At 36.2% G+C, this 26,718-nt stretch overlaps 1 protein-coding gene across 12 annotated transcripts in view; it reads right to left on the bottom strand.

The window, feature by feature from the left end:
- Positions 1–26,718, bottom strand: part of gdpd4a (glycerophosphodiester phosphodiesterase domain containing 4a) — an 80,219-nt gene that overhangs the window by 32,773 nt on the left and 20,728 nt on the right. For all 12 annotated transcript variants that reach the window (XM_087292918.1, XM_087292919.1, XM_087292920.1 and 9 more), the window contains exons 2-9: positions 14,423–14,665; positions 10,446–10,549; positions 8,158–8,251; positions 7,152–7,211; positions 4,993–5,091; positions 4,806–4,899; positions 3,314–3,459; positions 2,503–2,585 (exon numbers count right to left, since the gene is read on the bottom strand). In XM_087292918.1, the coding sequence (XP_087149044.1) occupies positions 2,503–2,585; positions 3,314–3,459; positions 4,806–4,860 (284 nt within the window). In that variant the 5' untranslated portion in view covers positions 4,861–4,899; positions 4,993–5,091; positions 7,152–7,211; ... (1 more) ...; positions 10,446–10,549; positions 14,423–14,665. The remainder of the gene's footprint in view (positions 1–2,502; positions 2,586–3,313; positions 3,460–4,805; positions 4,900–4,992; positions 5,092–7,151; positions 7,212–8,157; positions 8,252–10,445; positions 10,550–14,422; positions 14,666–26,718) is intronic.

Genomic DNA, 26,718 nt, shown 5'->3' on the forward strand with positions numbered 1-26,718 from the left:
AACTCATAAAGGTGTGGAACCACTTAAGGGAGAGTAAATAGTGAGTACATTTTCATTTTTGGGTCTCTTTAATATGATCACGACAATACTCTGATTAGGAGAGACTTTTGATGACTTTAATCTTACTAAAGTCGTAGTAAACACAAATCAAGTGAAGAAATGTGGAGTATTCCTATTTTAGTCGCATCACTGAAGCGCAGTACAGACATGTAAACACCTTAATTAAACTATTACCGTTGCAATTATTCATTCATTCATTTTCTTTTTCAGCTTAGTCCCTTTATTAATCTAGGGTCGCCACAGCAGAACAAACCGCCAACTTATCCAGCACATGTTTTACGCAGCGGATGCCCTTCCAGCTGCAACCCATTTCTGGGAATCAACCATACACACTCAATCACACTCATACACTACGGACAATTTTAGCCTACCCAATTCTCCTGTACCGCATGTCTTTGGACTGTGAGGGAAACCAGAGCACCAAAAGGAAACCCACGTGAATGCAGGGAGAACATGCAACAGCACTACCTACTGTGACACTGCATCACCTCCGTCGTAATTAATGGTAAATATAAGGTGGGATAATGTTCAGTGTAATATTCAAGACTCTTAGATTAAGCTACCTTTTACTCTTACTTTAAGTAGTATTTACAATAGATACTTTTACTTGACCTGGCAAAATTTTTAAATAATAATAATTAATACTTCCTTACATTTATATAATGACTCAAGGTGGGGGGGTGGGGGGATCTTATTTTTTTGGCAAGTAATGGTACATTTTACTTGAGTAGGATTTTTTAGCGCTGCTAATATTACACTTGATTTTGAACCCGATGCTAAAGCTAATGCTTCAGAATCAGCAGTGTTTTTCTGTGCACATAATAAACACATGACTGGCAATGTAAAGTCACTGAAGCTGCGTGATTCAGACTGTAAACAGACCACACGTTCCCTTGGCCTCATCCACACTTCCTAGGGGGCCTCTGTGGTAAAGATGAGTGCTAACAGGATTAGTGCTCCGCTAATCAGTTTAACCTGAAGCAGTGACTCATCCAGGAGAAGTTATTTATAGTGCTGTTAGCAAAAACAGGCCTTTGTCCAGAAGAAATTACCTCATGAATGACCGTCTCATTGATGCTGTGCTGAGGATGTGTTTACAGGGACACTCCACTAGCATATTTACCTCTGCTAGAATGCCTGTAGTATGATTTACCAAACTGCTAGCATGTTTACCTTAAAACTAAAATGTCTGTAGTATGATTTACCACACCGCTAGCATGTTTACCTCAAAACTAAAATGTCTGTAGTATGATTTACCACATCGCTAGCATGTTTACCTTAAAACTAAAATGTCTGTAGTATGATTTACCACACTGCTAGCATGTTTACCTCAAAGCTAGAATGCCTGTTGTATGATTTACCACACTGCTAGCATGTTTACCTCAAAACTAAAATGTCTGTAGTATGATTTACCACACTGCTAGCATGTTTACCTCAAAACTAAAATGTCTGTAGTATAATTAACCACACTGCTAGCATGTTTACCTCAAAACTAGAATGCCTGTAGTTTACCACACTGCTAGCGTGTTTACCTTAAAACTGGAATGTGTGTAGTATGATTTACCACACTGTTAGCATGTATGCCTCAACGATTTACTGCACTGCTAGCATGTTTACCTCAAGCTAGAATGCCTGTATGATTTACCACACTGCTAGCATGTTTACCTCAATCTAGAATGTCTGTATGATTAACCACACTGCTAGCATGTTTACCTCAATCTAGAATGACACCACACTGCTAGCATGTTTACCTCAAGGCTAGAATGTCCGTATGATTTACCACACTGCTAGCATCTTTACCTCAATCTAGAATGATACCACACTGCTAGCATGTTTTCTTCAATCTAGAATGTCTGTATGATTTACCACACTGCTAGCATGTTTACCTCAATCTAGAATGATTTACCACACTGCTAGCATGTTTAACTCAAGCTAGAATGATACCACACTGCTAGCATGTTTTCCTCAATCTAGAATGTCTGTATGATTTACCACACTGCTAGCATGTTTACCTCAATCTAGAATGATTTACCACACTGCTAGCATGTTTAACTCAAGCTAGAATGTCTGTAATATGATTTACCACACTGCTAGCAAGTATATCTCAAAGCTAAAATTTAAATAGTATGATTTACCACACTGCTAGCATGTTTTAATCGTGCTTAGCATGATTGTAACATGATTTACCCCACCGTTAACATGTTTAAATATTTCCTAAGCCCTTTATTTAGTTGCTAATAATGTTTATAGTTTTAGTTCATAACAATTGGCAACCCCTTTGAAACATTTACAATTAGCTGCAATGCATTCTGAGTTAGCCTTTTTTGTGACAATTGCTAAGGTAGAAATAGGCCAAAATGAGGTCTCTTACAAGCCATAAGAGAAGCACGTTCACACTGTTTTATTCAGCTACAGTTAGCAGAAGTGTTTTCAGCAGCTCACCTGATGGCCACGTCCGTCTCCAGTCCTTCTCCTCCAGCTTCAACTGCTTTCTCAAAGGACATCTGAGTGTTTTCTGGTGCAAGCTGTTTGAAAACAAATGAAAATGTCAAACAGTTTGACTCTTAACCCCTGCAATCATGCTGAAATGTTGAATGTCAAACATAAGATTCAAAAAACATTTACAACAGAAGACAAATGTATTAGATAGATAGTGAATTTGACATTTTTAATTAGTGTTACTTAACAGATAGAAGACTTTCTCAGCACATTTTTAAACATCATAGTTTTAAAGTAACTTCTGATAACTGATTTATTTTGTCTGAGCTATGATGGCAGTACTTAATATTGTTCTAGTTTTAGATACTAGTATTCAGCTTAAAGTGACATATAAAGGCTTAATTAGGTTAATTAGGGTTATTAGTAGGCCCACACTGAATCTGCACGTGCAGAAATCTGCAGATTTTTAGCCCATCATTGAGTCTATGTAATTACATGTGTAAATGTGTGTAAATATATTTGTTCAGTTAAATTATTTCAGTAATATAATTGTCTAATATAAAAATGTTCATTTGATTTATTTACAATTCAGTACATAATTTACATTATTTACAATACATAATGATAAAAACATTTACAGGAGAGCTAATAATTTCATCTTCAACAGATTGAGAATCAAGCATACAGCATGTCCAGTTTAGCTTTGAAAGTGCAGTCAGACATTGATTTTAATGGCCTGCTGACCCGTCAAGCCCACACAAATCCACATGTGCTCTTTCAATATTACAAATATCAGAGGGTAAAAATACCGCACCATGGGCGCTCCTCTGTGCCCGATAAGGGTTGGCGCCGGCCCCAGCGTGCCCTCCTCTTTGATACAAGGCGAATACATGCCCAGCGGCACCAGATAAAGAGCGAAGAGAACCGCCAAATACAGGCTCAGGATCAGCACCTGCCTCACTGAAATACACACAACACACAGACTCAAAAACTCAGCCAATCACAGTGTAGGACAGATCCAATCAATGCAAAAATATATGCCACCTTCACAAAATATATGGCATATTCAGAATATAGTTTATAGTGCATGAGAGGATCATATACAAGTAAAAGTATTTAGGTTATGGTACAGTTGAATTATTAGCCCTCCTAAATTATTAGATCACACCCCCCCACCCCTCCCCCATGCATGTTTTTAGTATTTAGGTTATGTGTATAGCTTAAGCATTTGCTTTATACAGTTGAATTATTAGCCCTCCTGAATTATTAGATCATGCATGTTTTCCTAAAAATGCTAAAACACTCTCATAATTCACAATTAGTTCAAAAACAAATACACCATCCCAGTTCAGACCAGACCAGCACAATCCTGAACAAGCATGTGAATGTCATAAGCTGAAATGAGAGAATGCTGTGTGTTCATGTGAGATCTACACTGGCACGGCTGACCACAGGAGCAGAGAGGAGATGTCTTTGTGAACGAGGAATGATTCGGACAAAGAGACGTCTCTGGAGAGGCGAGTGAGTTCAGCCTGTGTCCTGCATCTGTCTTCATTCGTCATGCCAGAGCCTCAGATATGAGTCAGCTGAACCAATTATCAATACAATTCACTCCTATTATAATCTATTGATTATGAGTAGGCCCACACAATTTCTTTACACATTTCTAAACATAATAGTTTGTTCTGTAGACAGTAAAAAACAAAGCATAAGGGGGCTAATAATATTGACCTTTAAAAAATTTAAACTGCTATTACTCAAGCTGAAATAAAACAAATAAGATTTTCTCAAGAAGAAAAAATATTGTAGGAAATACTGTAAAAATTCCTTGCTCTTTTAAACATTCATTCGCCACAGCGGAATGAACCGCCAACTTATCCAGCATATGTTTTACGCAGTGGATTCCCTTCCAGCCGCAACCCATCACTGGAAAACACCCATACACACTCGTTCACACACATACACTACGGTCAATTCAGCTTATTCAATTCACCTATGCCACGTCTTAAGACTTGTGGGGGAAACTGGAGCACCCGGAGGAAACCCATGTAAACACAGGGAGAACATGCAAACTCCACACAGAAACACCAACTGACCCAGCCATGGTTTGAACCAGTGACCTTCTTGCTGTGAGGTGAACGTGCTACCCACTGCGCCACTGTTTAGCCCTCTTTTAAACATCATTAAAATTATTTAATATTTTCCCAGAAGGGCGAATAATCGACTTCAATTGTACACCGAAATACGATGTGCTCAGAATCACAATGTGTTTTCATTTGTCTTCTGCACTGCACAGCATCACATACCTCTCTTATTCATGCGGAAAAAGTGTAAGGCGATTGGCCAGGACAGCAGCGTCATTATACAAACTCCGCCCAAGTGCAGGAAGGGCGCCGTGACCTGCACAGCACAAATGAAGATGCATTACTGGAACTGAGCTTGAAGTAAAGCTCAGTTTGTCACAGACTCCCTGTGTTGAGAAAAATGAGTGACCTGAAAAGAAAGGAGCAGCGTCGTCCATTCTTTACTCCATAAGTCAGAGAGCACAGCGGTGGCACTGATGGAGAAGGTGAGGGTCACCAGGATACCAATCTGTGTGACATGCGAGACATTATATTAGGATAAAATAACATATCATACAACATATAACATTACATTTTCACTAACTGAGTTTTAACTAAACAGATTTTTATTAATTGTAAAAAATAATAAAATAAATGAAACAGAAAAAACTAACACAAATAAAACATATTTTATATAAAAAAAACAATATATAATTTTAAAAAAAATTTTCCTGAATTATTAGCCCCCTGTTTATTTGTTCTTCAATTTCTGTTTAACAGAGAGAAGATTTCTTCAACACATTTCTAATCAAAATAGTTTTAATAACTCATCTCTAATAACTGATTTATTTTATCTTTGTCATGATGACAGTAAATAATATTTGACTAGATATTTTTCAATACACTTCTATACAGGTTAAAGTGACATTTAAAGGCTTAACTAGGTTAATTAGGTTAACTAGGCAGGTTAGGGTAATTAGACAAGTTATTGTATAACGATGGTTTGTTGTGTAGACTATCGAAAAAAGTATTGCTTAAAGGGGCTAATAATTTTGAACTTAAAATTATGTTTAAAAAATTAAAAACTGCTTTTATTTTAGCGTAAATAAAACAAATAAGATTTTCTCCAGAAGAAAAAATATTATCACACATACTGTGAAAATTTCCTCTCTGTTAAACATCATTTGGAAAATATTTAAAAAAGGAAAAAAAAATCAAAGGGGGGCTAATAATTCTGATTGCAACTGTATTTATTCATTCTTTCATTTTCTTTTTGGCTTAGTCCCTTTATCAATCTGAGGTCGCCACAGCGGAATGAACTGCCAACTTATCCAGCACGTTTTACGTAGCGGATTCCCTTCCAGCCGCAACCCAACACTGGAAAACACCCACACACTCTTGCACAGACTATGAGCAATTTAGTTTATTCAATTCATTAGAACTGCATGTCTTTGGACTGGGTGAAAACCAGAGCACCCGGAGAAATATATATATATATATATATATATATATATATATATTGGGCGAGGCAGTGGTGCAGCAGGTAGTGCTGTCGCCTCCCAGCAAGAAGGTCGCTGGTTCGAACCTCGGCTCAGTTGGCGTTTCTGTGTGGAGTTTGCATGTTCTCCCTGCCTTCCCGTGGGTTTCCTCCGCGTGCTCCGGTTTCCCCCACAGTCCAAAGACATGCGGTACAGGTGAATTGGGTAGGATAAATTGTCCATAGTGTATGAGTGTGTATGAATGTGTGTGTGGATGTTTTCCAGAGATGGGTTGCGGCTGGAAGGACATCTGCTGCATAAAAACTTGCTGGATAAGTTGGCGGTTCATTCTGCTGTGGTGACTTATAAAGGGACTAAGCCGACAAGAAAATGAATAAATGAATATATATTATATATACATATAGCGTCATGAAATCCCTCTAATAATTATTATTAATATTTTTTTTATGGTAATAGTATTAAAAGCAGTGATGACTAGAGTAATCATTTCATTTGAAAATACATACAATAAGAAAGCAATTATTTAATTTTTTAAAAATAAATATTTAACAATTTAATAAACCTTGATGAACAGAATAATTTTCTTTAAAAAAACATTATAAAAAAATTGACCCCAAACTTTTGACCGGTGGTTTATATACATTATTTAAATATTTAAACATTAAACATTTTTTTATAGTTTACAATAATTTAAAAAACAGTACTTGAAAAAAATAATAGTAAAAATACAAGCTAATTAGGATGACTAAATATTCCAAAAACATATTCATTCATTCGTTTATTTTATTTTCAGCTTAGTGCCTTTAAAAAGAGATATGATAAATAAATGTTAATAAACATGCCTAAAAACAATCATTTTCAAGTTTAACCCCATAAATAATCAATCATTACGAAGCAAAATATTTTAGATTTAATTTATTTTGTGTTTTAGTGTCTTATTTTTGTTTAGCTGAGCATCATAAACTAGTCATAAATTATTTGATCATAGCTTCAACACGATCTGTGAATCATACGAAGCTGTTTCTCTGGTAACGCAGATATGAAGTGAATACAAATGAAAGATGAAGAGACTCTGTGTTTCTCTGCTCACCTTGTGGCTCCAGTGAAGGTAAAGCCTCTGTCCTTCAGAGAGAAGGCACACGGCGAGGACCTGCACAACACAAACACCATCAGTATAAGGAATAGATACATCCATCTATAAATATTACCCATGGTTCTCTATTTCTAAATTTTCAAAGTAATATGCAAAGAAAACAAATCTAATTACTTTACAAATTAAGTTATGTTTAAGAAAATGAAATGATGCACGGGAAATAAGTATTGATCACATGAAGAAAGGGAGGTGTAGTTTGGCAGGGAAAGCCCAGACAGCAGCTGAAATCTCAGTAGTTGTTCAGCAACTCTCTGCCCTTTCTCAATGTAAATGAACATCAGCTGCTTCAGTCCAACATCTACATTAGCACGAGGATGAAGATGGAACCAGGGGGGACATTTCAGCAAGACAATGATCCAAAACACACCCAAGGAGACTCTCAAATGCTTTCAGTGAAAGAAAATCAAGCTGTAGAATGGCCCAGCCAATCACCTGACCCGAATCCAATAGAGAATACAAAATAAAGCTCAGATTTGATAGACGAGACCCACAGAACCACCAAGAACTCACACCTGAGCAATGCATGTGACTTCATTCTCCATATGAGAGGCGTGTTTAAGCTGCCAGCACCAAAGAAAAAAGCCTATAATATAAAGTATTAAACACAGGGCTTTCTCCTTGTGTCATTCCATTGTTATCACACACAACTCATTTTCACTATGTTTTTTTATTTTTTATGCTTGTCTTTAGGTTTTTACCAAAATCTGCTTCAGTTCCATGTCAACAGCTCCTTTAGAAATGTTATTTCCAGGAAAAAACATGCTTTGTTCAATACTTATTTCCCCAACTGCATATCCTGCACTTGCTGCATATAAACTCCTGATCAGACCTAAACTGCATTTCGTTGCCTTGTACTTGTACATGTGTATTGACAATAAAGTTGAATCTAATCTAATCTATATCATGTAAAACTCAGAAGCTTTGCTGCAGTTCAGAGACTCACCAGGAGGAGGGCGATGTATGTGAAGAGACCCGCTGAGACCACCAGCAACACCACTGACCACGGAAACCAGAAGCCCAGGTTCCCGAAGTTAAACCTGCATCAGAAAAATCACAGATCTTAACTCTTTCCCTGCCATTGATGAGATACCTTGTCGATTAAAGAGACAGTTCACCTGTTAGAGATAGTTCACCCCAAATTACCTGTTTGGCAATAGAGACCAAATAATCTCTGAACTGACTCAATTTTACTCTGAGGATTTTGCTGTGTATGCTGCAATTTATTTGCAATATCTTCCTTGAATTTAATTGTTTTATCTTTCAATTTCTAAATTGAAAATTCTCATAATTATTTTTTAATAAATATAATATAAATATATTTTAAAAATCTTCTCTCTGTTAAAAAAAAAAACAGTGAGGCTAATAGTTCTGACCTCAACTATATATACAGTTGAAGTCAGAATTATTAGCCCCCCTGAATTATTAGCCCTGAATTAATTTTTTCCCCAATTTCTGTTTAATGAAGACAAGATTGTTTCAGCACATTTCTAATCATAATAGTTTTAATAACTCATCTCTAATAACTGTTTTATTTTATCTTTGCCATGATGACAGTAAATAATATTTGACTAGATATTTTTCAAGACACTTCTAAACAGCTTAAAGAGACATTTAAAGGCTTACCTAGGTTAATTAGGTTAACTAGGCAGGTTAGGGTAATTAGGCAAGTTCTTGTATAACGATGGTTTGTTCTGTAGACTATTGAAAAAAATTAGCTTAAAGGGGCTAATAATTTTGTCCCAAAAATGTTTTTTTTTTAATTAAAAACTGCTTTTATTCCAGCCAAAATAAAACAAATAAGACTTTCTTCCAGAAGAAAAAATATTATCAGACATACTGTGAAAATTTCCTTGCTCTGATAAACATCATTTGAAAAAAATTTAAAATATTTAAAAAAATCAAAAAGGGGCTAATAATTCTGACTTCAACTGTATATATATATTAAATATTAAATATTTCTCAAATGATGTTTATCAGAGCAAGGAAATTTTCACAGTATGTCTGATAATATTGTTTCTTCTGGAAAAAGTCTTATTTGTTTTGTCTTATTGTTTAGGTCTTATTGATAGTTAAAAATAATTGTTTTTGAATACGTTCTAGTACAATTTGTGCTCGGCTTAGTCTGATATAATTCAAAGTCTTTCACAGAGTCCATTTCTCAAAAACCAGGCTATCTGAAATTTTTCCCAATATCGATGATAGATGTGACAGATGTCATGCACCAAGTTGTAATTTGAGTCATATGTTCTTTATGTGCCCTCTATTACAGAATTATTGGATTAGTTATTTTACAATTATGTCCAAGGTGTTGCAGGTAAATATAGACCCATCCCCTGATGTTGCCATTTTTGGGGTTCCAAAGATTTGGTCCAAATTTAATTCTAAACAGCTTGATGTTTTGGCCTTTACCTCACTAATAGCCAGGCGTCGTATACTACTTCACTGGAAATCAAATAAGCCTCCAACTACATCCCAATGGCTTGTAGATACCATGCATTTTCTTAAGTTGGAAAAGGTTAGATGCTCTGGGAAAACTCATTTCTTTAAAAAGTGGCAATGTTTTATAACTTACTTTAACTCTCTTAAGGTATTGCCTTCCATTTAATAGATGCAATCTCCTGAGTTCCCTCCCTTTTTAATTTATTTCGTTTTAATTAAACTTTTTTGTTTTATCTAGTACCATTTTATACCGTTTAATTGTAAATATTTACTTTCAACATTGACAATGTATCTGAACATTTGATTGTGATATTTGGTTGTAATTTTCAGTACACTTAATACTCATGTTTTATTTTTATTTTCCTCTTTTATTATTATCATTATTATTATTAATATTTCTCGTTTTTATTATATATATATATATTTTTGTTATTGTTTTTTTTTGTCTCTTTTGTAAAAAAAAAAAAGAGAATGATATGTAACTATCTGTACTGATATAATGTTTGTTTTTTCACAATAAACAATTTAAACGTAAAAATAATTGTTTTTACCTATTGGGACTGAATTGCACACTGCGCTTTGCACACTGAAGAAAGCTTTGAGTCGAAACATCAGTATCTTTCCCATTAGTAATGAATCATTAATGAAAACTTAAAAAGAAGACTGTTCTCATGAATGTGGATCATAATTTCCTCCGACTAGATTGAAATTAAAAGCTAAATAAAAGATTTTGGTGCAAACAGAGCTCTACATTTATCGATAAAAATGTCCCGTTCATCTGGAGACACTCACCAGTCGAAGTCGTTGTAATCATTTTGCGCTTCACTCCAGAAATACAGGAATATCAGCGTCAGGAAAAATGTTACGATGAGGAGAGCGAAACTACTGCACTCCAACTGCAAAAAAAGCACACACAACACACAGATAGTCAACAGGAGGAGTTTAGTGCGCTTTCATTTTAACATTAAACAAAAAAAAAGATCCTGGTACATAAACTGGAGTTTCCACTACATTTCAGAACAGATATTTTTTCACATCACAGAACTGAAAATAGCATGTCCAAAGCTAATATACAGTATAAACTACAGTACAAATCTGTAGCTTCATATAAATATTAAAGGCAGAGAGAGTTTAAAATGTATATCTAAATCAGCTTCAATTGGTATTTCATGGCAAAATCAGATAAAAGTTACCATTTATAAATAACATTTCTCTATAATACATAGGTTTACAACAATAAAAACATCAATATCAATAAATAATACATAAAAAAGATTAACCCTTGGACACAGTTCAGAGGCATTACCTTTTCGCTATGGTTGGGATGAAAACATCCCCTACATTAAACTGCTGTACAGTAAATACACTACTTGACAAAAATCTTGTCGTCAATCCCAGTTGTAAGAGCAACTAATAATCACTTGACTTCTAGTTGATCATTTGGTAAAGTGGCAGAAGGTGGATTTTATTGATGAATCATCTGTTGATCTGCATCCCAATCATCACAAATACTGCAGAAGACCAACTGGAACCCACATGGAGCCATGATTCTCACAGATATCAGTCAAGTTTGGTGAAGGAAAAATCATGGTTTGGGGTTGCATTCAGTATGGGGGCGTGCGAGAGATCTGCAGAGTGGACGACAACATCAACAGCCTGAGGTATCAAGACATTTGTGCAGCCCATTACATTACAAACCACAGGAGAGGACAGATTCTCCAGCAGGATAGCGCTCCTTCTCATACTTCAGCCTCCACATCAAAGCTCCTGAAAGCAAAGAAGGTCCAGGTGCTTCAGGATTGGCCAGCCCAGTCACCAGACATGAACATTATTGAGCATGTCTGGGGTAGCTGAAGGAGGAGGCGTTGAAGATTAATCCAAAGAGTCTTGATGAACTCTGGGAGTCCTGCAGGAACGCTTTCTCTGCCATTCCAGATGACTTTATTAATCAGTGATTTGAGTCATTGCAGAGATGTATGGATGCAGTCCTCCAAGCTCATGATGGAGTCAGACACAATATTCATTCATGACTTTATATTCTATACTGGACATTATTTCTGTTCAGTGATGAGACTTTTGTCTAAGCAAAGTCAGAGCTTACTGTCCTAATGAAATAATTAAACATTAAGGCATAACATTAAGGTAAAATAAGCGTGATCTAGAGGCCTTTGCCTTTCATATAAGCCACTTATGATACCAAATGATCAACTAGAAGTCAAGTTATTATTTGTTGTTCCTAAAACTTAGGCGACAAGACTTTTCTCAGGTAGTGTAAAGTATTAAAGCCCCTGTACATGCACAAAGATCGAGATAAACTTAGCGCATGCACCACATTTTTGCCGTATTTGCATTAATCGACACATTATACTCTCCAGGGCCTTTTTCCGTCCACATCTGTGAATGTTCTCCCCTTAACCAGCCACTCACGCAGCTCAATAGAAAGCACTTACGGGTGCATTTCTCCTGCATGTGCTGATTAGTTCTGTTGAACAGCGCTCTTCAGCTGCTGATGGGCTGCTTTCTAAATCGAGCTGTTTTCACTGCTCTGCTTGAGTTCAGAGGTTTGAGAATGACTCAGAAAGCATCATTCACTGAGTCATTTAAGTGTGGATGACTCACCGTAAGATGAGTCGGTTTGTCCTGTACAGCTCCACATCCGCTCTTTAACTCTTTGGGCCCTATCATACAACCAGCGCAATGTGGCGCAAGGCGCGGCGCAATACTTGTTTGCTAGTTTCAGCTTGGCGCAAGAGACGTTTTGAGGCGTTGCGCTACGCTCTTTAAATAGCAAATGCATTAGCGCTCATATGTGCGCTCATAGGCGTTCTGGTCTAAAAAGGAAGGTGTTCTGAGGCGCACTGCTGGTGTGTTGCTATTTTGAGAAACTATAATAGATTTTTCATTAGACCAAAAGAAACCCGGTCTAAACTCCAGCGCAGAGTTGCGCCTCGCTTACACACTGCTTAATAGCCTACACACAAGATGTAGAGCAATACGCAAATATCTTTACACATGAAAAAATACAAATTTTAAGGGTATATACAGGATATAATAAGAATAGATATAGGATATAAATAAGAAGGATTCAAATATTACAAAACATATTATTTTCTAGCCTACATAAATATGAAAAATCACTGCTTTTATGTCTTCTTCATCTCAGGAGGCTTTTTCAGTTCATTCATAACAATTTGCTTTTGTATAATGTTATTATTGTTAGCAGTATTATTTATTATATGCATATTTATATTTGTTTTATTAAAAACAAGCTTAGATTTGCCCACCTGTCAGGTTTTAGACCATATGGGGCACAGCATGTGTTTTAGGATATAACTCAGGTTTTTGAGCACATTTTGTTATAATTGTTCATTTATTCGTTTGCTGGAAATTAGAACTGAATTTAGAAATAGTTTTTAAAACAATTATTTGCGCTTAACAAACGAAATTAATTATTTATAGGCTAATTATTGTCTGTGCGTAAAGGTTTCCCTATCCACGAGCAAAAGTGAAAGTAGATCCATTATCTCTCATTCTCACGCAGTAGATGAGACTCTGATTGGTTTATTCTCAAAACACACCTATAACTCATTAAGAAAATAAACTCAACCCTTTTAAACCATGCGCCATGGCGCAAAGCGGATTTTCCCGTCCTTAAATTAGCAAATATGGATTCTGACACGCCCTGAAAGCGTTTGCGCCATGCGCTTTCCGTTTTGTGCATGGACCATCAAAATAGAGCCCTTTATGTCCATATAAAATCCAGAAACTAAGCTTATTTTTGCAAAGGCCTGTCTAAGGGGTTAATGTTACAAACTGTAAGACATACAGAATAAAAATAGTTTTAATAAATAATTTATTTTGTCCTTGCCATGATGACAGCACATATTTTACCAGTTATTTTAGGAGATACTAGTATGAGTGGGTGGGGTTAATTTTTATTTATTTTTATTGTAAAAAAAAAAACACATGAAATTTAACATGAATTATTTTTTTTTACATTTAAACTCCTTTAATTTATTTATTTATTTATTTATTTATTTGTTTGTTTATTTATGTACTTATGTACTTATTGTTGTATTTAATTCTTTATTCAATTTAATTTTTAATTTAATTTAATTCTTAATTTAATTTAATTTAATTGATCAATTTTCCTTCGGCCTATTCCCTTTATTCATCAGGGGTCACCACAGCAGAATGAACCGCCAACTTATCCAGCACATGTTTTACACAGCAGATGCCCTTCCAGCTGCAACCCAGTACCGGGAATCACTCATACACTAAGGACAATTTAGTGTATTCAATTCACCTATAACGCATGTGTTTGGACTGTGGGGGAAACCGGAGGACCCGGAGGAAACCCACGCCAACACGGGGAGAACATGCAAACTCCACACAGAAACGCCAACTGACCCAGCTGGGGCTCAAACCAGTAATTTAAACAACAGTAATTAAATTAAATTAAATTAAATTAAATTAAATTAAATTAAATTAAATTAAATTAAATTAAATTAAATTAAATTAAATTAAATTAAATTTAATTTAATTTAATTAAATTCCAGCCAAACTAAATGAAATGAGACATTCTCCAGGAGTAAAATATATCCTTCCTCTGTTAAACATCACAAAGTACACACATTTCACAAGAGGGCTAATCATTTTGTCTGTATTCTGCTTTTCAACAAAACATGCACATTAATATCAGTGTCAGGGTTGCATTAAACCCTGAAGGAATGAAGCAGTGTTTGGTGTATCAGTGTCTGTTTGCTGACCCGGCTGCAGCAGCACTCTCCCGGCTGGGCTTTGGCGCGCTGGTATCTTCTCCACTGGCAGCCGTACAGACCGGCCAGACAGGAGACAAACGGCTGGTGCTCATAGCGCTGCAGCAGCTGCCGCCGCACCACCTTTAGCTTCCCCAGCTTCAGTCTGGACAGGCTCACCGATCAGCCGCTCCCTGCATGGGGCAGCCCGGAGCAGACGGATGGAGGAGAACCAGGAGATCTGGAGCACCAGACCTGCGGAGACACAGTTACAAAAATAGCTCACATCCAACGGCTTTACTTACTTTGACTATTTGTCTTGCGTCTACACTGTAAAAAAAATCTTTAAATTAGCAGTTTCCCGTATTTTGTGATTGATGTTTTTAGTTTTGTTTATGTTTATTTCTGCTTTTGAGCTGCATTATGGGAGCTTGATATTTCCTCCAACAACTTGGAAACCTTAGAACTTACAACTTAAAAGTGACTTTTTTTATATAATATACTTAATATTTTTAATAGTTTAAAGTGCTTTATTGTCTGGGTTGGTGTTATATATTACAGAACAAAATCCTTGTAATAAACTGCCAGCACGTTTTCAGTTTTTTTACAGACTTATTTCTCTATGTGAGCTATTCCAAGCAAATGTCAACCATGCCATGAAAGAAAATACGTTTTCCCAAAAATGTTTGAGTAAGCAAGTATTTTACAGCACTTTAGAAATACTCAAAAATGTATGGAACAAAATCAATGCCAAAAGCATTGATTTAAAAAGCTTGTTGAATAGCGCAAACAGAAAGAAAATAATACACCAAATTAACAAGTTCTTGCATTTTAATGACTTGAATTGCAGGGTTTGTATTTTTAGGTCCTGAAATTTAACATAGCTGTTTATTTAAGTTTTAAATATTTCAACTAAAAATATTTCAAACATGCTTTCGTGCTTGTAAATTTGATAATTCATATTCAATATCCAGGTTTCCTTTACTAAATATTCAATACCCTTTAAAAATACGATGTATAATATTCAAAGGGCAATGTCAGTTCATTTATTTCAGTTTAAATATTCGCTTCCTTAAATTCAGTGGCTCAAATTCGACTGTTTGAACTACAGGAAAAGCAATAGATTGCGGATTGAAGAGCACGCAGCTGCTTTTTCACCAGAAGGTGGAGATGGAATAATTTAAGATTTTTAACCCAAGAAAAAAGCTAATAAAGGCACAAAAGTAGCATTTTATATTAATATCAATTAATCAATTAAATCAATTAAACCAGTCTTGGACATTATAAGTAATAAAATGAGTATGAGTAAAGGAAGTAAATAATGTTTTGGCCATATATATTTGCCCTTATGTAACGGAAGCCAGCTGGTTATCGCGTAAACCTCACTCCTCTGATACAGCGACAGACGTTGTTCTGCAATCTTAGCCTACGTTTATATTCTTTAGCAGTCAATATAATACTTTACGTCTATGGAAGAATGAGTTAATAAAGATAGAAAATGTGTACATATTGATGAAAAGACTTTATGTTTATGGTTTTCTTTTTTAAAGTTTATGTGCATGTAACGCCACCTGTCCAAGCAGGGCGCGATACCGGCATGGGAGACAAATGCTCTAAGAAGGCTAAGATCGCTTTTATTTATTACTCTACTTGCTTTTCCTGCAGTTCCCGGATGTAATGTTGAGTTTTAACAATCGAATTTGAGCCACTGAATTTATGGAAGCGAATATTTGAACTGAAGTAAAATGAACTGAAATTGCCCTTTGAATATTATACATTGTATTTTTAAAGGGTATTGAATATTTATTAAGTGAAACCTGGAAATTAAATATGAATTATTGACTTTACAAGTACGAAAACCTGTTTGAAATATTTTTAGTAGAAATATTCACAGCTTAAATAAACAGATGTGTTAAATTTCAGGACCTAAAATACAAACCCTCCAATTCAAGTCATTAAAATGCAAGAACTTGTTAATTTGGTGTATTATTTTTAGTTTGTGCTATTCAACAAGCTTTTTAATTTAAAACTTTTTGGCATTGATTTTGTTCCATAAAAATGTCTCTGTCAATGTTTTCAAACTATTCTATTTGAGTTACCAAAGTCACACAAGTGGCAATTTCACATCAGTCACCTCCATAATGACACTTTTTCCTCATAAAATGCAAAAATATTAAATTAAATTAATCATTTTTGCTCTATAGTGAGCCAACTCTTATCCTTTTGATTATCATTATTTATTTTGGGTTGTGCAGTTTAATTCAGAGTTTCTACAAAGTATGTTGTAGACTGTAAACTCACACTTTTTTTGTCACATCCATAACGCATGTTTATTTCGCTCATTTAAAGTACAAAACATATTTACAGATTGATATTTTACTGATCTCATAACTCTGTGGTCAGTTATTTTGGAAAATATAAACAGATGTTTTAATATAATGTTAACATTTATTTTCTATATGAATTTATGTTTTAAATTTTTACTGCAAATGTCACATCCATAACGCTGGAATTGCTCATATATTATTATTTCTTATACATTATATTACTTCAAACTACTAAAACATCAATAAAAGTCACTTGGTTAAACTGTAGATCTGTTGGTGGATCGTGTTTTAGCTAACGAGGATCAGCTGCTATCAATCATAAGCGCGAGCTCCTCTCGAAATTAGTTTATAAATAAACTTCACTTCATTTTGACAGAAGAAATTAACATCTTGAAATGATCATGAATTGTTCACTGTTTGTTCTATGATTGTTCTAATCCTACAAAGCCAGTTTGGTAGGAATTCAGTCAGTGTTCTTCAATGACAGTGAGCTCTATGGAGAAATGCATCAAGTTACAGAAGGAGAAAAATGATCAGTCTTCATAATTACTTTGGGTCACAGGTTTCCTCATATACTTTGTGCTTGCTGACAGAATAAGGCCTGTTTACAAAAGACTGGGGCTGTGCAATATGCTCATATTTATCGTATGGACAAAATGAAAAGTCTTTCGTTACATACTGTATTATGCTCTATCGTTTATTTCGTGGTGTCACAAGTATTATAAGTGTAGTATTACACTTCACTAGGATGATTGATTTTATGATCAATGTTATAAACCATAAATATGCAAAAAAGCTCATTTACAAACACAAACACTACTATTCAGAATGACCTTTTAATTATATTGATCACGTGATCCTATTCAGAATGCACCCTTCCTTTTTGGAGTACACAAAACCTGACAAAAGTATTGTCGCCTATACAAATTAAACAATAACTTGACTTCTAGTTGGTCATTTTGTATCAAAAGTGGCTTATAAGAAAGGCAAAGGCCTCTAGATTACACCTATTTTACCAAAATAAAATATGATCATGTCTTGATTTTTTATTATTTTATCAGGACAGTAAGGTCTGACTTTGCTTAGACGAAAGTCTTGTCACGTTATAATGTCCATTATTGTTGTGATTGGAAGTGATACAAACAACTGAAGTAGGATCCAAATGCAGGTTTAATCGGTGGTCAGGCAAGCGATGGTCAACACAGGTACAAACAGGCATATGGAGACAATCCAGAAACACAGTCGAATACAGGCAAGAGGTCAGAAAGGCAGGCGGCAGGCAAAGACAATGAGACTAACAAGGCTAACGGTCGGTACACGGGATAACAAGACTGGGAAATGCGTTGTAATGCTACTGAGAAAGATAACAGTAAACAAGACTCAGCTAACTGAATGGGTTCATGAGTGGTTTAAGTATGGTGTGTTATCAGTCTTTGACAAGGTTCAGCTGGTGAGTGTAATCAAGCGAGATGAATGAGCAGGCGTGCGTGTCTGGAAGTGCATGTATGAATATGTAGTCCTGGGAAATGCGGAAGTGAAGTTCATGATAATAGTGGAAACCAGCAAACATAATAAACATAATAAACACTATTAACTTAAATTGGGGCGAGGCAGTGGCGCAGTAGGTAGTGCTGTCGCCTCACAGCAAGAACATCGCTGGGTCGCGGGTTCGAGCCTCAGCTCAGTTGGCGTTTCTGTGTGGAGTTTGCATGTTGTCCCTGCGATCGCGTGGGTTACCTCCGGGTGCTCCGGTTTCCACCACAGTCCAAAGACATGTGGGACAGGTGAATTGGGTAGGCTGAATTGTCCGTAGTGTATAAGTGTGTGTGTGTGTGTATGTTTCCCAGAGATGGGTTGCGGCTGGAAGGGCATCCGCTGCGTAAAAACGTGCAGGATAAGTTGGTGGTTCATTCCGCTCTGGCGACCCCAGATTAATAAAAGGACTAAGCCGACAAGAAAATGAATGAATGAATTTTAATTGCATTATTTTAATAACATTTAACAGTTATTCAGCCATCTATTTTTGCATTTCTGTAAGCCAGACTCGCAGACACAGACGGGCTTGTTTATGATCTTGTCTGAGACCGGGTGGTCTGACAGAGGATCTGTGGGGAATCATGTCTGACCCGTCTCTGATCTCCAGACGGAGACATCAGGAGAAGAGCAGTTAAACCGGTTAGCAGATATTCAGCCGGCGGATTAGAGTACAAACAGGAGAGATGCTATCCAGAACACTCACGGCTTGAGTTCAATCATGACAAGAGCAACACTGATAAAAATATCCCGGTAACACTTTCTATTAGGGCTGCACGATATTGGAAAAATCTGACATTGCAATATTTTGTTTTTTTCTGCGATGTACATTTCGATATCAATCCTTAAATAGCTCGATTTAAAAAACAAATGAACTGATATGGATGGGTTAGGATTCCAGATGGGATTGACTCATGTATAAAATATATTAGACAAGCAAATACTTCAAATTACTTCTCACCTATAAAGCTCTAAATAATCTAGCTCCTGTTTATCTAACCAACCTTCTGTCTCGCTACAATCCACCTCGCTCTTTAAGATCTCAAAACTCAGGGCTTCTGGTAGTACCTAGAATAGCAAAATCGAGTAAAGGAGGTCGAGCCTTCTCTTTCATGGCTCCTACACTCTGGAATAGCCTTCCTGATAACGTCCGAGGCTCAGACACACTCTCCCAGTTCAAAACTAGATTAAAGACCTGTCTGTTTAGTAAAGCATACACTCAATGCATCACCTAGCGGGTTCCACACAGGCTTCTGCATCTTGCTTATATACACAATGAACAGCAGCTACGCTATTTATTCTCTTTATTCTCTATTTTCACCTGGGGATACTCATCCCGAGGTCCTCAGATTATGCGGAGTCACTGATTGGATCCAAGACCAGCGACGAGATGATCTCAAGGATTCCATATCCAGGACCAGGCCATATCCTGAGCTGCTGCTGTGCTGATGGTCGTGGGGAGTGAAGAACATGTGTCTGATTCCAGCGACGCTCCAGGGACAGACGAGTCTTCGCTAAGGCCATCTTCCAGCCTAAACCACGGCGAATGAAGCTCTGCACAAGACTTTTGGCCAGCGGAGAAATTAAAATGATCGTGCCCAACTGAGTCTGGTTCTCTCAAGGTTTTTTTCTTCACTCCCATCAGGTGAAGTTTTTTTTTCTTCGCCGCTGTCGCCACTGGCTCTCATAGTTCAGGATTGGTAGAGCTACGCATCGATGAATTTGCTCTTCAGTGTTTGAACTCTCAGTAATGATTAAATCACACTGAACTGAGCTAAACTGAACTGAACTAAACTTAAACACTAAAAAAAATTTTTTTCATTTACTTTTGACATTTTTGCAATAAATAAATGACCGTGATTATTGGTCTGACATGTTTTTTTTTATTCTGTGCATTTCTTTTTAAATAAATGATTAGGTTTAGAGATATGAATTTGAAGATCAGTTAAATTGGCAATAAACCATTTATAAATGTACAATGACCCCACCTTTATATGGAAAAAGACTTACTACGCTTTTCTTAAAGCCATCACAGATGCGTTTATAAATATTAGTAACTATATTATTATGATTTATAAGGCATAACGCTCTTATCAACAATATAAAACCATTCATTTATTTGACAGAACAAAATCAGTTAACTTACTAATGAGTCTTTGTAATATAGCATAAAAACGTTTTAACATTGTAGGCTGGTACCTTTTCACATTTGTACCTTTTGTACCAAGGTACCACCCCAGTGACAGCTCACGTACTTTTATTTCTGAGAGTGTACACTGATTTATAACTACTAATTAGTTGATCATGATTGTGTCATGACAGCCAGACACAGGAAAAGTTTCTTTCCTCAGGCCATCTACCTCATGAACAGTTAAATATCCCCCAACTGTGCAATACTTTCTCATACGTACTTGTACACAGCACCTTATATCAATATACAATTCAATACTTTCTCCATTCGCATGTGTACACAGCACCTTATAACCTGTATATTTATAACAAATCTGTACATTCAACTCAACATCTAGATTTCTTGACTAACTGCATCTCTGTTTAATGTTTATCATCATTCTTCACATATTTATTTTGTGTTGTCACTTGTCACTTTATGTACACTGGAAGTTTCTGTAGCCAAAACAAATTCCTTGTGTGTGTGAAGCATACTTGGCAATAAAACGGATTCTGATTATAGGGTCCATATTGGTACCTCAAACTTATATATTAGTACCAAGTGTGCCGCAAGCCTGCGTTTGAGTGAAGGTCTCGGCCGTTAGATCGCCCCCTGGGGGCTGGCTGCAGTACAAGTCATAAAGCCCGCCTCCTCCGTGTTAATGAAGGAGACTTGAGCCCAAATAAAAAAAATTATTACACTTGCAATAAAATGTCCCGAAAGATGGTTCTGGTCGATTAATCACTGGTTATTGTGCTGAAATAGGTGCAGATCTTCATTTTTGTAAACAGTTTGTTTTTAGCAGTAATTTAATGCTGGGCGTGTCATCGTGATTGACAGCTGTGATTGACAGTTTCTCAAAGCAGCACGTCTGAGCTTCGGCAGGAGACTGAAGTGTTATTATTCGATTTCTGTGTTATTTTACCATGACAAAATGAGTTCAGCAGTAAACTACAGTTTCTGACATACATGATCCTGGTGGAACACTGTTTATTCGCTAAGGTCAGGGCTTTTTTCGGACTTTATTAGTTTGCTGATACACGCCTAACCACCCATAGCAAAATACACTCGGGCCAGTTCCGGCTAGATTCTCGCCTGCCGGAGACTTACCCCTCAGAGCTCAGACTGACTACCTCTGCTGGACCTACTCCGGATGCCAGGACTCACTGCCCGATTCCAGCCCGAGTCAATCGAGCCAGATGCGGCGGCCGAGCGAGCCGGCGCTGCCGCATGCGAGCCGGAATCAGCCCGCGACACCGCGAGTACGTTATGCGCTGCGGCCCGAAGCTGGCACGATTGAATATATAAAACCCTCATATTTGTTAACGTTATCACATCCATTTGTGTTGATATGACAGCAAACGCATGCTGAGAAGTTCGGGGGGCATGGTTGATTTTACATAAAGCGTTTGGTTGGAAGCTCGACTCCGCTCATTTTCGCGGCTCCTCCTCTGGCTCCATCAGACAGTCCTTCTGCGCATGTCAAGGCTCCAATTTCAGCAGTCTTTTGCGACAGTTTGTGCCCGTCAAGCAGGCGTTTTGCCCTCAAGGCGTTCAATGGGAAAAGGGGCTGTCCGTCGTCCACATTTTTTACAGTCATTGATTAGTACCTACAAATTTCGAGAGGAACTCTATTCTACTTTTAAGGTACTAATATGTACCCTTGAGGTATTAATATGGACCTTCAAGGTACAGATTTGTACCTTTTGAAAAGGTGCCACCCCAGTGACAGCTAGCATACCTTTATTTCTTTTTTATTTTTGAACAATGTGTTTATTGTTTTTGATTATGCAAGACAGGTAACAGAAAAACACAATTTTGTCCATTTTGTCGCAATTATTTCCCACCCCAACAAAAGAACATCACTCTCTTCTCCTCTAGATAAATACACAGAGTTCTCTTACAAGAGACAAGGTAAATGCAAAACAAATATTGCTAGGTACCCAAAAACCAAGTATACATTACTGTACATTACACATAAAAGTTACATTATCCAACAAAACAAAACTAAACACACAAAACAAAAACACTATACTTAGTTACACCTCTTGTAATAAATGACCAATATTATTGTTATTAATGTACTGTAATTAAACAGCTTCCATATTTATTCATATTCATCCATTTTGTTTTCAATGCACCTTTATTTCTGAGTGTATGTGTTATGAACATGTGCATTGAAAAATAAGATGAATCACTAATAAGTATTAATAACACTATTATAAATGTAACTATAACTGTATTTATATCCAGTTTATATATTTATAAATTGTATTTATATAAAACAAAGCTGGCCATAGAAAATAAGTTTTTAATCTCCAAATCTTAATAATTTATCAGTTTAATTGGATATCAGTGCATCCCTAGTGACTGTATTTATGCAGTATTTATTGTTAGGCTGTAGATTTTATTCATATACAACTAAGCTGACCATAAAAAATATGTTTTTGACCTCAGTATCGGTTAAAGTTGGGTATCAGTGCATCCCTAGTGACTTTATTTTTACAGGATTTTTTGTCAGGCTGTAGATTTTATTTATATACAACTAAGCTGACCATAAAAAGAAGTTATCAGCCTCCAAATCTAAATATCGGTATGGGATAAAATTGGACATCAGTACATTCATACATTCATTTTCTTGTCTGCTTAGTCCCTTTATTATTCTGGGGTCGCCACAGCGGAATGAACCACCAACTTATCTAGCACGTTTTACACAGTGGATGCCCTTCCAGCAACAACCCATCTCTGGGAAACATCCATACACACTCATTCACACACACTCATACACTACGGACAATTTAGCTTACCCAATTCACCTGTACCGCATGTCTTTGGTGGGGGAAACCGGAGCACCCAGAGGAAACCCACGCGAATGCGGGGAGAACATGCAAACTCCACACAGAAACGCTACTGACCTAGCCAAGGCTTGAACCAGCGACCTTCTTGCTGTGAGGCGACAGCACTAGCTACTGCGCCAATGCGTGGCCACATCAGTACATCATCCTAACAAAATAAAGTGTTATACTAAAAATGTTGCTTTTTTTAGTTATTATACCTGATGAAGTAACCTATTTTTTGCATCTTCTATCAATACTGTGATAATGCTGTTTATAAACGTTCATAAAGCTTAAGTAATTATCACAACAAGTAAAATAAATTGAGTATTAGATTTAAATGTCACGTGATCCTTCAGAAACTATTCAAATTTGCTGATCTGCTGCTCAAAAAACAGCTGGTACTCTTTTCAAAAATGTAATTACTCCAAACTTTTGACTGGTAGTGCAACATTTTGAGATGTTTATGATTCATAAGTAAAGACAAATGACTTGTTTCTGTGCATCACTGGCATTATCAGGGCACAGTGTAAGTAATAAAAGACTCAAAGTCATTCACTTTTATGTATGCCAGGCATGATTTCCTGAATGGTAAAACAGTAATGCAATACATCAACAATGCAGATGAGATAACAGAGGAAATTGAGTTTCGCATGGTGGGTCACACAATCATAAACTAAGAAAGCACTGAGAGGAAGCCAAAGATGTCAGACGCTGACTGAAATCAGATCCATTCTCAGCCGGAAGAATATGACGTAACATTATAAACCCTGTTGCTGAATGACAGATATTTCCAACACCCACTGATTAACTCACTGATGCAGATATGAAGTCAAACGGCAGACTGTGAACAGATGCCCTTTCAAAACACAATTACAGCCTACTGCAACAATTAAAAAACATTCCGCGTACATAATACTATCTTATATAGTTTTCTTAAACGTTATCTTTTTCTATTTAAATTTTATTCTCTTTTATATTTAAATGTGGGCGGTACGGTGGCTCAGGTGTTAGCACTGTTGCCTCATAGCAAGAAGGCCACTGGTTTGAGTCCCGTCTGGGTCAGTTGGCATTTCTGTGTGGAGTTTGCATGTTCTTGGCATGGGATAGCGTATGGGTGTTTCCCAGTACTGGGTTGCAGTTGAAAGTTGAAAAAAAATTCTACAAAAAAAGTAAAATCTTATTGCTGCATTTATTCACATTATGATGAATAATTATACCTGAAGACATTTGCTTTCTGATTTAAAAAAAGACCTTGCACTTGAGAAGTTGCACATATTAGAATTTTACAGTCAAGACTACATTTGTGAAAATGGCATATTTTTTTTCAAAGGATTAATTATGATTTTGAGCTAACTTAAGTTTATGCATTTTCATGGTACATAAGTTAAATTAACTCACATTTTTAAGTGATAGGACAAAAATGCTAAATTTTAAGTTATGGTCAGTCAACTTTACTTAATTATTCAAGTAAAGACAACATTAGGGTTACAGTGTACAATCTCATTCAAACGTTTTAATACAATGTGCTTATCCTACAATGACTGTTGGGTTTAGGGGTGGGGTTTGGTGCCACGCCTCCTTTTAAATATCTTACATATTGGTATGACTAAAATCCTCTAAGTCAGTGGTTGTCAAACTTTTTTTCATCAAGTACCACCTCAGAAAAAAATTGTCTCTCCAAGTACCACCAAAATGAGCAGTATTGAAATACAGTAGTGTAGTAGGCCCAGTAAAGCAGCTACAACTCTGCCATTAAAAAACGTAGCAGATTACCTCAGAAATATAAGCTATATGTCATATATGGCATATTATATACATCATTTTTGATTAATTTTGAATTGTGTATAGCATGTAAATGACATATTTCATTCCTCCGCGTACCACTAGAAGGAAGCCTGCGTACCACTAGTGGTCCACGTACCACAGTTTGAGAACCACTGCTCTAAGTTAATACGAATTGGCCACTAACTTGATAAAGCGTAAAATAGTTACGTTTCCCCATAAAATCGGATTTTCTCAATATTTTTTATCTTTTTTTGATCGCTCAATATTCCTGATTTTAATATAGTAGTATCTCAGCCAAATATTGTCCTATACTAACAAATAAAACATCAATTCAAAGCTTAAACTTTTGTTTCTTTCTTAGTGGCTGGTTTTGTGGTCCAGAGTCACATATGCATTACTAACTTTAAAGGTGATTTTCCAACACTATCAACACCAATTTGTAACCTATTGATTCAGTGGCTAATTTATATGAGTTTGTACAATCACATTTGTGCATTGACTAATTGAAATACAAGTTAGCCTCTAAACTGACAAAACATACAATAGTTAAGTTTCCTCATGAGATTTTAGTGGATTTAAAAATTATTTGTATTGTTTTAACCCTCATATTTCAGATTTACAAACAGACAACGCCCTGTCCTAGTTTCCTTGTCCTATGTATAGATAAACAGTGGTGTGAAGAAGTGTTTGCCTCCTTACTGATTCCTTATTCATTTGCATGTTTGTCACACTTTAATGTTTCAGATCATCAAAGAAATCTGAATATAAGTCAGTTAGATTCAGGTCAGGACTTTGACTAGGCCACTCCAAATTGCTAATTGTGTTTTTCTTCAGATATTTAAAAACACTTGTTAACACATGACTAGTTTTGTGGTTTAAAATGTGTTTTGTTTGACTTTGCGTCTGGTTCAGTCATTTGACAGCAGTCATGTGACTTTGGCATGTTTTATTGTTTTACTGTGTTTTTTCTGCTGAAGTTACCTTACATGTTAGATAGGCGAGGAACAGTTTTATGGCCGAGGCTTACTGTGTCATCATCATCTCTTGGTCAAAGGGCATGACAAATGTTGTTGGATGTATGTTCAGTTTCCAAGTGAACACTTCTAAAAGTATTTTGTAATAGATTGAATGGAGTAACTGGCCTTATGTGAGATCGACATGAGTGTATTCTGAACCTTGGTTAAGATAATCTGCCATTAGCTAATGAGAAGACTGAAGATCTGTACACTGTTTAACCCTGTGACAATCTATAAGTCTGTGCTCAAGTCCAGAAAATCACAATAATGCCGCACCCATGAAATAGTTCAGATAACAACTCTTTGTGTCTAGCTTTAGATGTATATGTTTCATAAATATGCTATAAAAGTGTTATATCCAAATATACAGTTTTACGTATACTGTATTTATTTCAATACAATGTTAAAATGAGTAAAAAATTATTTTTATAAAATATTGTTTGTTTTTTATTTTTGTATAATACATATTACTTTGTATTCTCAGCAAAAAGGTCTTTATTATATTGTACACACACACACACACACACACACACACACACACACACACACACACACACACACACACACACACACACACACACACACACTGAAAACCCCAATAGTTACCTTAGTACTAAGTTTGGTGAACTGAACAATTTAA

The sequence above is a fragment of the Danio rerio genome, chromosome 18 (genome assembly GCF_052040795.2).
Source record: "Danio rerio strain M-AB ecotype USA chromosome 18, GRCz13ab, whole genome shotgun sequence".
NCBI lineage: Eukaryota > Metazoa > Chordata > Actinopteri > Cypriniformes > Danionidae > Danio > Danio rerio.